The sequence below is a fragment of the Protopterus annectens genome, chromosome 13.part0 (assembly GCF_019279795.1).
Source record: "Protopterus annectens isolate FY-2018-M chromosome 13.part0, PAN1.0, whole genome shotgun sequence".
NCBI classification, from domain to species: domain Eukaryota; kingdom Metazoa; phylum Chordata; order Ceratodontiformes; family Protopteridae; genus Protopterus; species Protopterus annectens.
The window spans coordinates 409,900,108-409,915,000 of record NC_056747.1 but is presented as its reverse complement, the minus strand read 5'-3'; the positions used below and the strand labels follow the sequence as shown (position 1 = coordinate 409,915,000).

The 14,893-nt window shown below is 39.4% G+C and overlaps 1 protein-coding gene across 1 annotated transcript in view; it reads right to left on the bottom strand.

Annotated features, from left to right (window-relative positions):
- The window catches only part of DHX33 (DEAH-box helicase 33), a 380,923-nt gene that overhangs the window by 209,271 nt on the left and 156,759 nt on the right, over positions 1-14,893 (bottom strand). Inside the window, exons 6-7 of the mRNA XM_044054042.1 lie at positions 5,294-5,405; positions 4,449-4,608 (exon numbers count right to left, since the gene is read on the bottom strand). Coding sequence (XP_043909977.1) covers positions 4,449-4,608; positions 5,294-5,405 — 272 coding nt within the window. The remainder of the gene's footprint in view (positions 1-4,448; positions 4,609-5,293; positions 5,406-14,893) is intronic.

Below are 14,893 nucleotides of genomic sequence, written 5' to 3'. Positions count from 1 at the left end.
TGGTATAGGCTGCACTTAAACTGGGCAATAGATTAACTCAGCTTCACATAGATGGGAAGCCTGTTCCATAAGAGATGCAATCTCTGGGACATATATCTGTCTATCTGGCATGTTCTAAGTCACAGACAAAATTCAGATCCCTGGACCTTGTATTTTTTGGTACTGTTTGGCTTACGAATATGCAGGAGATTCGTTAAGTGTGGGGTTTGCAAATACCTTGTAAGCCAGACATAGATCACCCCCTCAGCAATCTATAGGAGACTGAGTACAGGAAAAAGGCTTTAAGACGCTCTGCATAAGGAAAGTTTGTTACTCCTTGAATTCTTTTTGTAAGGAACCGCTAGGTATCTCTAGTTGCTGCAAATGCCTTGTCAGATATATACTCTATGATCGGTCTGATAAGGGCAGAATACAGTGGGATAATGAATGACCTCTTTGGACCTAGATGCCATGCCCTTACTTATAAAATGCACAACATAAAAGGATTTCCTCACCACTGTGGCCACATGGTGGTCGAAAGTAAGATTACTGTCTCTGTGAACACCCAGAACTCGGACTACTGGGTCAACTCCTAGGGGCGTATTATCAACATGATAATTAGCTGGGATGGTTGACTTCCCAAAGGGTATAACTATGTATTTTGTAGCACTGCATTTAAGATCATGGCTTTGGCACCATTAGTTAATCAGAGATAGTCTTTCTTGAAGAATGCTAGTGTCTGCAGAGGAGTCAATGATAACCTCCAGCTTGCAATTATCTCCAGTCAGCCATAAACCTGCAGCATTTGCTTCCATTTCAGAGAAACAGATGCCAAAAAGGAGTGGGCCTGGTACCGAGCCCTGGGGGACTTCACTAGTGACTGACTTCTTGCTGGAGGTGGACTTACAATTTTTGACCTGCTTGGTCCCATCAGTCAGCCAGTTGGCTATCCAGTGGGTGATAAAAGAAATTAGTGTGCTTGTCTAGAATGCCTGATTGGGGTATTTTATCAAAAGGCTTGGCCAGGTCAAAGTAAGCTGTGTGCACAATCGTGCTTTCATCCAGTGCTTTGGTGACCCTCTCAAACAAACTTTCACTAGATTTAATAGGCATGACTTCCTTTAACAAAGCTGAACTGTGATGGGTCCAGTGTTTGCAGGTTACTCATGTCCTCATTTATCATGTCCATGATGATTCTTTCCCTGGCCTTACATATGAGGCTGGTTAGACTTATGGGCCTGTAGTTACCCAGATCAGTGGTTGGACCGCCTTGGTGTAGAGGAATAACTGTAACCATCTTCCATTCCTTGGGCATAAAATCTGACTGTAGGCTCCAGCTGAAAAGTAATTCAAGAAGGCCAGCAAGGTCATGTTTAATATTACTTACAGTATATGTTATCAGGGCCCATTAATGCAGTGATTTTGGCCTTGAAAAGTGCACTAATGACCTTTTGCCTAGTAATGGTTGGGGGAATTGTGGTATACGGTATTTCCTTTGGACTACTGGGGGCGAAAAATTTGAGCAGAACCTGTCAGCCAAAAGGTTGGCAATGGCTTCTGATTCAGTGTGGGTGATGCCGTTTACAATAAGTTCTGCACATTGCTGCATATTTTCCCTGAAGTTACACACGCAGCTGTAGAAAGATTTCTGTTTAGATTGGTTAGGGGTGTTTAGTACATATGGCTTTCTTCCTCCTACGCTTGGCCAAGATTTTTTTTTTCTGTTGTACAACTGATTAATATTACAATTCTACCAGGGTGGCTTGTATTTTGAGCTGGTCTTATTCTTAACACAAGGGGGCACAGCTTGTGCTATACAGCTATCAATATGGCTGTACAGAGACTTTGTAAACAGCTCAGCATGTGCTATGGTATTTACTTGGTTTGGGGGTGCTTGGAATTTAGCCAAGGTGTCGCTAAGGAGAGAGAGGTTAGCCTTTGAATAGTTCCTAAAGGGTTTTGGTTTCACTGGATACTGGGATTTAATTTTTATTTCAAGCAATACTGCCTTATGATCAGTTATGATGAGTGAAGACATTACATTAGGTGAGGAACATCAGCAACCCCTTCCATGTTTGTCAGTACATGGTCAAGTATGTTTGTACCCCTGGTAAGAGAATGGATCAACAATTACAAGATGTTGGTATTAAAGTTTAGGAATCACTGGGCTTGTGCTTTAGAAGTGGTGTAGGATTCCCTGTCTATAAAGGGAGAGTTGAGATCCCCATGAATATCATACAAGGTTGAATGGTGAGGGACTCTAGTACACTGAGATAGGTAGCTTGGGTTTCCTGGGACATGGACGGTGACATAAGGGTTGCAAGGTATGGTACGAGACCCTGTTTATTGTGAGTTGCACATGTATGAGTTCCAATGGGTGATGCACTTTAACTAGTCTGGATGCGAAGTTGGTTATAATACAGACAGACTCCCCTACCTTTAGTTCCATCCTGTGCAGTAGCTGGTCTAAAGGTGTGAAAATAATTACAAAAGGAATACTACCATCTCCAAGGATGATGCCACATTACCAACAGAAAATGATTGGTTTTAACAGTTGGCTTAGCTTCTGGTGTCAATCCAAGGGGGTGCAGTATTTTGACGGCCTGGGAGGACATGGTTGACAGACCATGCTGCATTGCTAGAAATTGTGTAGTAATGTGGCATCATCCTTGGAGATGGTAGTACACAGATGTCTACATTATCCAGGTAAAAGGCTTGGAGGGAGTGGGGTTTCTTGTTAAGACTTCTATCATTGAGCAGTACCTCTTTTACATATTAATTTGTAGGGGCAGTTAATTAGGGAGGTTTATCAGTTTGGCATTGCCTAAAAAAGACACTACGGAGGTGGAAAATGTTTTTGCCAATATCCAAAAGCCCAGAGGGGGTAAGTGCAGACCATTTCTAGCAATGCAGCATGGTCTGTCAACCATGTCCTCCCAGGCCGTCAAAATACTGCACCCCCTTGGATTGACACCAGAAGCTAAGCCAACTGTTAAAACCAATCATTTTCTGTTGGTAATGTGGCATCATCCTTGGAGATGGTAGTATGCTGCTCAGTGCCAGGCTTATACCTGCCTGAGACACTTAATCAGCAAATCTGATCATGTCTCACTTCATATAGTCAAGGGAGATACGCCTCAGGTCATTAACACCCACATGGACTATGACGTCATACTGGTACCTGTGGTTCAATGACATGAGTGCCTGTGTGACATTGATTCCAGCCCCGGAAAGGCAGCTAACCGTGGCTTTCTTCCTATGCAGACTGATGAGTGGGACATTGGTGTGCCTCACTACAGATTCGCCAATGACCAGGAAATTTGGCAGTGCTCTGGTTTGCCTTAAGGGCTCATCAGTACAGGCTGTGGATACAGTACTTAACAGCTTTAACTCACGGAAAATTAATATATACATAAAAAGCACAACGCATTATAAATCATAACTGACAACCTCATACATAGTAATTAGCCTACAACTAAAATGTTATTGAAAAGTTGATCTGATGAAGTCCAACTGGTGGACGAAAGCACTTATCATAAATTAAAGCTGTGTTACTGCAGTGACCAAGCCTGTTTAGTTTGTTTCTTCAGCACCTTCACAGAAAGAGGAATTAACGTCTGAAGTTTTGGACGGTTTTGTTACTGTTGCTTAACACTTTAAAGTTTAAGGTTTTTTCCACATATAAAAAGGAACTGAAGTCAGTTCTCTACCATAATGTTGGGGACAGCTATCTCCTTGCATCTCTGTTGTGTTTTTTGTACTTATTCGCCCTAGGACTCACCTTTTGTGATACACAGGGTTCCAGGATGCGAGGCTGATTTACCAGAGCCACTGGTGATCTTTGTCATATAATCCCAAGAATGAGATGGGCTATGTGAAGGAGTTTTCAATTGTTCTGGATTTTTCACTGTTTTTTCTATTTAAACCTTTTCATTATTTGTTGTTGGGTGAGAAACCTCTACAGTCACTTCCCAAAGAAGAAAGGCTCCGTGTTCAAGAGGATGGCATAGCCCCCCCATTTCTGTAAAGTAGTGCAAGTTCTATACTGAAGCTAAGCACTCTGCTTCCTTAATTATCAATAATATTATACTGCACATCAGCTACTCAGTTATTAGGAACTGCGATTACTACTGAACAATGCAGACAAAAAGATAAAGACTTCAACCACTTCAACGTCAGAAATGAAAATAAAGAGCTGGTAATACTTATTGTTTCATTTAAAGAGGTGTGCATTGCAACAAATGTGAAACATGAACAAATTACATCAGAAGCTTCATTCACTGTAGGCACTAAATGTGTTAGTCAACAGTGCCCTGTGACTAGCACTGACAGTCCCTCGTCTTTCCTCTTTAGCAATAAAAAAAAAAAAAAAACAAAACAAAACAAAAAAAACCCTATTAAAAAATAATCACAGAACTGATAGTCACCATATAAATAACAGTAAAAACGAAAGTAATCAAAGTGCTAACCTCTGAATCTCTGGTACAGTCATGGAATCAAATTTTTCAAACTCCTCCTCTGTATATAAACGATAACAGATTCCACTGTCTTCCCGACCCGCTCTCCCTGATCTCTGCCATGCCTGAGCCTTTGCCACCCTCTGCACAGCGAGTACCTCCAGACCACTTTCTGAGGAAAGAAACAGGTAGGTTGTTGCCTTAACCTTACCTTAAGTGTACTGCACAAGAGAAAGGATAAGACTAAATGTGCCTTACTTAAAAAAGGAGGCACAAATACAATTCATAACTTTTCTATCAAAAATGAACAGAATAGGAAGAAACCATTTAGGAATTAACCAGCTACCAGAACTATCTTAGTATGTACAGTTAATAAAAAAGTTGTTTTTTTTAATGGTCAAATAATATGACAGTTCACAGTAAATCAAGGTTTTAAAAGAACCTTGCCAGGTTTTAACTAGCATTATTTCCAAATGCTCTTTTCCAGTGTATTCAAATGGCTAGAAAGACAAATTCAAATGCTAGGAATAGAAATCAGAGACATCTGAATGTCTCATGACGAGACAGGAAGGTGCCCTCAAACAGAATTGATATGGCATTAGTTAAGAAGTATCAAGTTCATTTATTAACACTTTGTAGTCAAGTGAGATTTACAGTGGCTACACTAATCTACTACAATGAGGGAAATAGGTGAACTAACTTGCTCCAGGTCAGTCATTCAAAGATGGCTAGAGAAGACAGACACACATTTCTGTAAAACAAATATTACAAGTTTAATGGCTTAGACAAAAGCTGTTTTAAGCTCAACCAACTCTAAACAAAACAAAACCTGAGGGCTTTAAAAAGATGATCCTCACCAGGGTTGTACTTCTTGGCTTTCACCATACCAGTGTCGATAACGTATTTAATCCCTGAAATGGTGATAGATGTCTCTGCAATGTTGGTAGAAAGGATCACTTTACGACAGCCCTGAAGAACAAAGTAAACCAAGCACTCATTTTTTTTTTCTAGTATAATTCAACTTCACTTTAACCTGTTTGCAAGACAGCTGATATACTGTCTGTTCTGAGAACTTGCAACACTTCACAGTCTGAACACCTTTCAACCCTCCCCCCTTTAAAAAAAGTGCTACTTATGCAAAGAAATCTGACACATGAGAAAACATGCAATGGCTGGGTAGGTAAATTCTACAATCTATAACTTAAGGGCAGGGAAAAACAACTGTCCTAGTTGACTTGTTCAGACGACTGAGATAATGTCAGTAGAACACAGCAGTGGTAATAAGAGCTACAATTCCAGTCTTATTTTACATTGCTCACATTACTTTCATCCAAGATCTTTTACAGTTTTCTTGGCCAATGGGTATCTTACAGAACAGTCTTGTCTTTCTGCCCGGCACCATCACTGGTAGTGCTGTATTACAAAAGTACTATATCACAGGAGAAAATGCAGATTAAAATTCTTAATTAACATTTCTTGCTTTAGAATGCAGCATGCATGCAAACTAGTTCAATCCAATTCCCTTTAACATCCCTCCTTTTTCATTTTTCTTACAGATGGGATATATTCACAGGATTCACTCTACCACAACTTTTACAATATATATTTGTCATCAATTCTGTAACAAAGACAAGTAGAACTACAACAGTTATCCAGGGTAAGTTAGAGTAAAGCTGTGGAATGTGACAGAATTGCTTCCCCTTAGTATTAGTCACTTAAGCAATAACTGACGATGTGGTGTGGTGTATTAAAGATTTACCCACGGTTGCAGTGGTTTAATCATGAGGGCGAAGCTCAAGTGATTAAATAAAGCCAACTGTGGGTAAATCTTCAATATACCACAGCCACGGAGTCGGTTATTGCTATTATACAATGACATTAAAGGAAAAAAAAAAATGCTTACTTTTCTTAAATAATGTCTTTGTATAACGGAGCATTACTGTTCTTCTGCTGGTGGTGGTGGTATACTGCTTCCTTGTGTTGCTGCACTGTGCATGCATATGGGACTTGCGTTCTGACGCATACCCAGTACATCAATGCTTTGAAATGGAAGCAAAGGAGAAAAGAAAGTCTCAGTTGCTCAGTTTTTTTTTTTTTAATTGAAAAAAAAAAAGTTTTGGACACTTTGTACTAATGGAAAAAATGTTTGGGCGACCGGACCTTTTTCTGTTAGTATATTGTGGGATTTACAATGGGCACGCTGGCCAATCAGTGTGCACGTTTTGGAATATTAATGGAGGGGGGGGGGTCACTATATAATTTACATTTTCCCCATTAACTGTATAAGCTGCCTGTCAAGATATAAAATATGGTGCCTTAGACCTAAGTCTATACCATGAATTTTTAACAGGGTGTATTCCCATTTTCAGTTAAGTTCCTGGAATATAAAGTTCATAACCTTTTACAAAACATGCTTGATTTGAAATGGTACATCGTAATGAATCATGCAGTGTTAACAGCAGGCTGACTGCACACATTTTGTGCAGTTATTCAGTCAGTACATAACAAAACATTTATGTTGGATTGAACATCAGCTGGCTGTGGATGATCTCTATTCAGCACTTTTAAACACCTATTACATCACATACTTAGAAAAGTAGGTGAAAGAAAAAAATGGTATGGAGATCGACACGGACACTGACATGAGTATGATATTCTGCAGTAACAGTAAATAAGCAGTAATGAGTCTGACACACACAAGAAAAACAAATACTGGTATACAATAACTGGTGACTGAGAAATATCAATGAGCAGGCAAAAACAGTGAGCAAACTTGGAGCAGTAAGACCCTAGGGATAATTCAAAATGATATTTAAGTGAGGAGAAGGGAAGGAAATGCTTAGTCAGCTTACTTGAGTAGTTGCACTTCTGGAGTATGTGAACAGAAACATTCCTAATCAGGAAGAATGGATTATACTTGCAGATCTTGTTAGTGTGATTTTAAAGCTTGTTTTAAAGGTATTCTTTAGGGATTTGACAATCATGCAACATTTGTTACACATAATGGGCTAGGTAGTAGGTATTACCAGATTGTAGTTATAAATGAACTGTTTGTAAGAAGGCGATTTGCTTTCTACAGTAGTCTAAATTTCCAGTTATTCTCGAGTACTACCTTATTAATGTGAAGATCATACTTTAACTCTTCATCTTTTAATGATACTGATACCAAGGAATTTTCTCAAACTCACTAGCACCAGGGGCATTTATCCCTGGGTTAGAATTTGATAGTTAGCACAGTCCAAAGGGAACCAGTTACCACAGGTAAATAATTTAGTTTTGGTGGCACTATAAGGCAGAACCAATTCTTCAAACCAGCTTTGAATCATGCAAAAAAAACTATTCTGCAAATCTATTCCTAATGAGGATATTAAGTTGGGTGGTAAAGAAGTGCGACTTCATCACTATGTTGTAAAAGCTTAGAAGGCAGCAATGAGCTGCTATATTACCCAGATAGTGAATAAAATGGGACTTAATGCAGACCCTTGGGGGATTCTGTAGATAACAGTTTAGAAGACGGCAGGTTTCATTCAACGGGCTGCTTGCATTTGATCAAAAGGGTAGCTCCTAAAACAGTTTAGTGAGGGGGTAGAGATAACACTGTGTGCCAAGCAAAAACTGTACATTACTGCAATCATTAGATAAATGGAATATTAAGCACATCAAAGTTCTCCTCTCCCACTTAGTAAAGTGCAAGAGAACTGTCGCAGTGCACTGTCCTGGGTGGAAGTCATGACAACTGTCAGTATGTAGGCTGTTGACTGCTAGGTCATTCAGTAGTTTAAGGATACACTTATCTAACATTTTGCCAGAGTGAAAGAACAGCAATCAGACAGAGACTGTAAAGTCAACAGAGTTCATGCCTTTTGCAAGGAAATTATTTTTCATAGCTTCCCTATTTATACTCATATGTACATATGACTATCTTACTAATGATTATGGAGATGGAGTAAGCAATAGCTTGAAGTGAGACTTTCAGATACTCTTGGGGCAACCTGCTTTCTGATGTGGAGTAGGGTTTTGGTTTGCTGAAAAATTTTAACTGCATGGCTGATGAGATACAACTACTTTTTAATTGACAGATATAGCTCAAGGATGGCATATTACTGCTTTTTGGAACAAGGAGCGGTTAAGGATTGAGCAATTTTGGCAAAGTCATTAAATTCCATGGCAATGCCTTGCATCCAGAATGAAACTGCTTAGGACATCTAAGTGAGTTAATCAAGTTGGTTATGCATTGCTACAAATACTACAGTTGGTGTAATGATCCACTTCTTTTTTGCTAGTTAAACACATAATTTCATGCATAACCTTCCTTTTGGATTTGCTGCATCTGAACACCTACCTAATTTTTCTCTTTCACCTGGATGGCACCCCCCAGCATTAGACTTACCACAGTAACTATGGAAAATTACAGAATAGGAAAGTTATTGGCCACCTAAAGGGTTCATAAAATGCTCCTGCAACATTGACCAAAAGCTTACTGCCACCTCTCCGTCCAGCACAACTCCACTTCCTAGAGTAGAGTATTCCACTTAAAACTGTAAATAGGAGCAGATTCTACATACCTTTACTTTAAGCATCATTAACCTAATGCACTTTCTTGTTCCTTTTTCAGATTCTATCAGGGTTAAGTAACTTTCTAACACTTCTTCAGTGTAAACTTACCTAAATACTATAAGTGTTTTAACTAAATACTACAATATTGTTACAGTTCTCAGTTTATACTATATTCAGTAAGGCATTCTTCTGCATACGATCCTCCAAATGTTCCAGATTTGAAATGTGGTCACTACTGTATGAAACTTTGAAGTGTATGATCTTCTGTAGCAATAATGGCACCCAGATTGTGGTTAAAACTGGTCCAAAGACCAGCCTACCCACATGATTAACAAATATAACCAAAATAAAATAAATTCAGGACTTAAGATTCACTTTCTGATCTTCTGTACCTTAAACAATCTAGGTCTAGCAAGAGCTCTGGTTCACACAAGTCTTAAGGTGATGTGGGAGGGGCTGCAAGTTGTTGCCAGGATTCATCCTGACTCTTCATGTAGGCTATTTTTTTGCATATCCAGCTCTGGTCTTATTTAAATCAACTATCTTCCTCAATATGGGCATAAGACTCCCAAAGCCTCCTTTTTATGGTCACTAAAATTCCATCTTTACAGGTGAGTCAATACAGAGAGAGAGAGAGAGAGAGAGATATTTTGAATTCTCATAATTAATTTTAAATATTTTTCTAAATTAGAACACTTTCAGATAAAGTAGTGTGCAAAAGAACGAGTTATGCCAAACGATACTAAACATCAAACAATGTTGACTACTATCAAAAGATGACTCAGGGAGCCAAAACATAAAAATGTATCAGCAATATGCATGGTTAACTGAAAAGTACAAAATGCATTAAAAATGGCAGACAATAATAAGATAGCAAAATAACTGATTTAGTGCAATTTATTAAATGTGCCCTTATTCAGGCATATTCTAAAAATCCATAAAAGAAACATTTATTTAATTTATAATAAAATAATGTAAATGGTGAACTTCAACAGACCAGAGAGTATTTTGTTAAATAATGCCATTAATGCACAATATTTTATCTCCCAAGAGAGAGAATTCACCAACAAACATGTGATATTGTGCTTACAAACATATACACAATACAGAAAACTATGATTGGGTCTTTCCACTCATAATCAATCTGTTGTATGTTCAAGACACTGATGACCAGAAATTCACTTTGGGAGTATGAATCATGATCATCCATGGTGAGAACACACAACAACTGCGACCTAATCACAACTCGTAGTACATGAAGCTTAAGCTGCTCCAATGTACTACTAGTTACAGAAGCAAACAAAACTAAGTGTAGAGGTACCAAGCGTTTCTCACTTTTGCAATCCATAAAATGGCAGCAGCCAGAAGCAGACAAACTCCTGACGAAGGCTTTTAAAGCTGTTTTAACTTCTTGCTGCTCTACCATTGTGGCTGTCACTGGTTGCTGTTATGCTCTAGCATAAGACTAGAGCTTAACAGCATAGAGTTGCTTAAAAACATTGTATTGGACACAGCATGGCAGTTATGCTGCAAAATCAGGAAAAATTTTGTTAGAAGTGTCCCTAATGTGTGGCCCAGTCTTAACAATACTTAGGGATGCTTAACGAAAACTTAAGGACATCTACATTTTGTCTATGTTTTGTTAAGAGTGGGTCTTGCACTAGGGAATAACATTAGACAGTACTATCCTGCAAAGAGCAGAAGCAGAAGGCAGAACAGCTTTTAAAGGCTGTTAGATGCTTTGATTTAACACACTTATAAACAAAAAGTGTGCCACAGCAAAGTGTCTAACACCTTTTAAAGTTGTTAGCCCTACAAAGGGAGTTTCTGCCTGTTGTTTTTATGACAGTACTAAGTGTTTCACCGACTTTTTCCTGTAAATGGTAGTACATGGAGTGGATACAGCTACATGCTCGACAAAGAATTATGGCTGGGTTTCCAATTACAGCCAGCTTTGTGTGTCCTTGACATGGCTGCCAAGATTCATTTCTTAAGCTTTGCTGTTGATGTGAATTTCTTGACATCCACATCTCGAACACATAAGCTGGTTATGATTGGACAGACTGTTATAATTCTCTATATAAAGCACCTTTCTGCCGTCAGGAAAAAGAAAACTTTAAGCACCTTTTTGAACTTAGAGCACAACTGTGAAGCTCCATGTACTACAAAGAACTAATAAATCAATGCAGCTTATATACAGTCCTTGTTCAGTTTTCTTGAACATTAATTCTAAAGCATTGCAATTAACACACACAAAAAAAGATATGGGGGAAGAGGGGTGCTATGTCACCATAAAAACAGATCCTAAGAGCATATATGATTTTCCCATCAAGTTTCCTCAAGAACCCAGGTTATACAAACTCTTCACACTACAAACTTAACTTTTAACGGAGTTATCATCATCTCACTAAACTTTGAGGAGCCACTTACTAGTGCAAACACATCTTGTTTTTTTTCTGTACATTTAATTGCCTCTAAATTAGCCATCTCCCTCAATAAGGCATATAATTTACTGATCCAAATTGAGGAGGGTCCTTTGACTTTCACTTCTTAGTTGCAGCTTTTTCAGCCAGCAATATAATCACACATAATGAGCACTGATGCTTCTCTCGTAGGCACCCACAGTAAGAAGTACTGAGGAAAATATGAGCCTTCCTGGCCACAGATCTGAAATCATTCTCTACAAATATTATTCAAGTCCAACTCTGGACAATCCCAGAAGACACACTGCTAGGTCCCTCAATCCCCTACTTCACACCACCCAAAGGACAACACATTCAGAAATGCAGCATCCCCTTATTCCATACTACAGTGTTGGCAATCCATTTGCCTAATGTGGAAATAGAACCCACAGCTTTCAGCACCAAAGGCGAGCGTGGTACCTGTTGTGTCAATGCCACTGATGTTTCCTTGGGATCTTTAAGCAACAAACCACTGTGCAGTACTAAATTCTATATATTAACAGGGTTGTTCAGCTCTTCTCTAATGTCTCCCTGACAGATCCCTTAATTTGAACCGACTGTCTTTAAAGTCTAATATATTTTCAGATTCCAAGTCCCCCAGCCTACTTTCAGCCAAGAAGCCAGACTAAGTGGTATAACAGGCCCTGCAGGAAGACTCATTTTTAACACTTTAAATACTTTCACCAGTTTTTTATATATTAAAAAGATGGCCTTGCCAAGAATGAACTTCTGGTGACACTGCCCCCAAGAAATAAAACTCAGGCTTTTCTGTAATTGGTCCCTGTATCTGATTTGTGAAGGACCATGTAATTAACCCATCAAATGCATTGGGGGAAAAAAAACTTCCATACAGCTACTGCAAGCCCACCACTGAAGAATGAATTACAAATGTAAATGTTGCCAGTGATTTGGACTCCTGCCTATCCATCTTCATACACCAAGAAGACTTTCCAATTCTCTGTCTGCTAAGGATGCCCATCTATTTCCCACCTTTGGTGAAGAACATGAGAATGACAAACACAAAACATACTCAATTGAGAAACATAACACTAAAGCAAAAAGTTGGGCTATGCAAGTCCACCCCAGTCCTTGGAATAATAAGCTTATGCAGACAGGAACTTGATCTCTCCCCTCCCCATATAAAAAAGTCATAATATTCTTAATTGTGTCAAAAAACTAGGCATCCAGATTCTCTGGAATTTCAGGAAAGCTGTATAGTGCCAGTGGAAAAAACATTTGTACTGCAGCTATTCTATGATGAAGGTCTAACAGTAACACTTTCCATTTCTGAATCGGAGCTTTATATTTACTCAATAGCTTTTCAGCATGAAATCTTCACTAAAACCTATGCAGTTGAGTCAGTCTAAAGTCCCAAATACTTAATGGTGCAGTTAACTGCACAACAAAAGGTACTAACACCAGATGGCCTAGGAGGAGGTAAAATTTATTAATATGGCTCCTTTTTTTTAAATATATTTACCTTATGGCCAGAAACCTCCCAAACACTGTCCACCAATAAAGAAATAAAGCAGATGTTTCAAGATTACTTGAGTATGCCAGTGAGTCATCAGCGTAGAGAGGCTTGACCTCCATCCTAGCCAACGTAAACCTACTAATACCAGACCAGCAGAGAGTCTCAGCCTGGGTTCCAAATATGGAACAAATGGGAAAGCAGGCACCTCTGCTGCATTCCCTGCTTGGCTAAAAAGGAAATGAAAGTTCTGCATTCACCATAACTTCAGTCTAGGACTCCTTGCAGTTGTTAGACCACAACTACATGAATTTATCCAGGAATCCATACTTGTTGATACAAATAAACCTAAATCACTCAAAGGCCTTCTTTGCATCCACAATGACCAACAATGGCTTTGCGGGTCTGTATTAAAGGAGCAAACATTCACAAACGTGAATACAAGTACACTGACACATAAACGAAGTACAACAAGAGCGAAAGACGTAAACAGCGAAAATCAGAACCCCGAATGTATTTCAAAAAAACAACAGTGCATTACAGGTAAGGAAAACCTATGTAAACAAACTTCAATAAACACACTTTTGCAGGAGGGGCAAGCCCTTCTGCACCCCCCCCGCACTTAAATATATCAACTCCAAAATCGCATTACAGTGGGGAAAAGGATATATTTCCTCTTTCCCACGATCATCCTGCTGGCCAAGGAAATATGCTTGGCGTTCTGATTTTTGATGTTTATGTCTTTCGCTCTTGTTGTACTTCGATGTTTATGTGTCGATGTACATGTATTCGCGTTTGTGAATGTTTGTGCTTTTAATACAGAACCTGGCTTGTGGCCTTCTATTCACTGGTCCTCCTGTATAACCATCAATGCCTTACTTAAATGTTCAAAAGTCGGTCCTCCTAACAAAATTCCACAATTATCTACATTGGAGGGAGGCAAGAAAGCTTGAATGAAAAGTTATCTATCTTTAATGAGCTCAGTATAATTAGTCTTCTCTCTCCCTTTGTGATGACCAAAATCACTTCATCATGCCAAGAAGGCGGCACTTACAGTGTCTCCAACACCTTATTCAAAACACTACTACTGCTCTCTCCCTGAACAGACAAGAGTTCCGGAGAGATCCAATCCGGTCCCAAGGACATTGCCTTTCGGGAGTCATACAAGCAGAACCACAGCTCTTCTACTGTTTTGGTTCAATAACTTCTCTACCTGATATGACTCCAACAAACTTCTCCATCCATACAGCCAAATGTGGACCAGTTCAACCTAGAGTCTGTTTTTCATTGTTTTAATTTCTACAGATCTGTTCACCTTGTGTTCTATCTCCTGATCTCACAACTCAGAGATAGCAGAAGGTGGACAGAAATTTCATTTGTAAAGCCACAGCCTTCTGAGCCTTCTGAACCTTCTAACCCCAATCATTTACTTCTAATGTCTAACTCTGACTCTAGCACTCTCAGAGTTTCCAGTTTCCCATAATCTATTTCACTATCCAGGCAAATCCCCCCAGCTCCAAACACATGCCCCCCCCTCACAAACACACTTAAGCCACACACAGGCACGCATGTCTACTGTGCCTACCATTCCTTTAATGCAAATGCCCAGTAAACTTGAAACCCATGACTATACTGCTTCAACACCTCTCTCATACAACCCCTGAAACCTTGCCGCCAAAGAAACACACCCTCCTCACCATCATGGCAAAGTACAGTTTTGTACCTACCATAAATGTAGATGTTCGAGGATCCCCATTGCTGCAGTCCTTACTATTGGGTGTAGTCCGCTGTCCAGTCGGCCCGAATACCAGAGTATATGGCTGACGTCGGTCAGGGCGCATTAGACTGACGTCAGTACGTCAGGGTACTAATGCGCATGACCGACGTCATATCCTCAGTCTTTTCTTGACCCAGATGTCAGAAGACCCTAAAAAGACAAGGCCCAAAATACCTGCACCAAAAATATG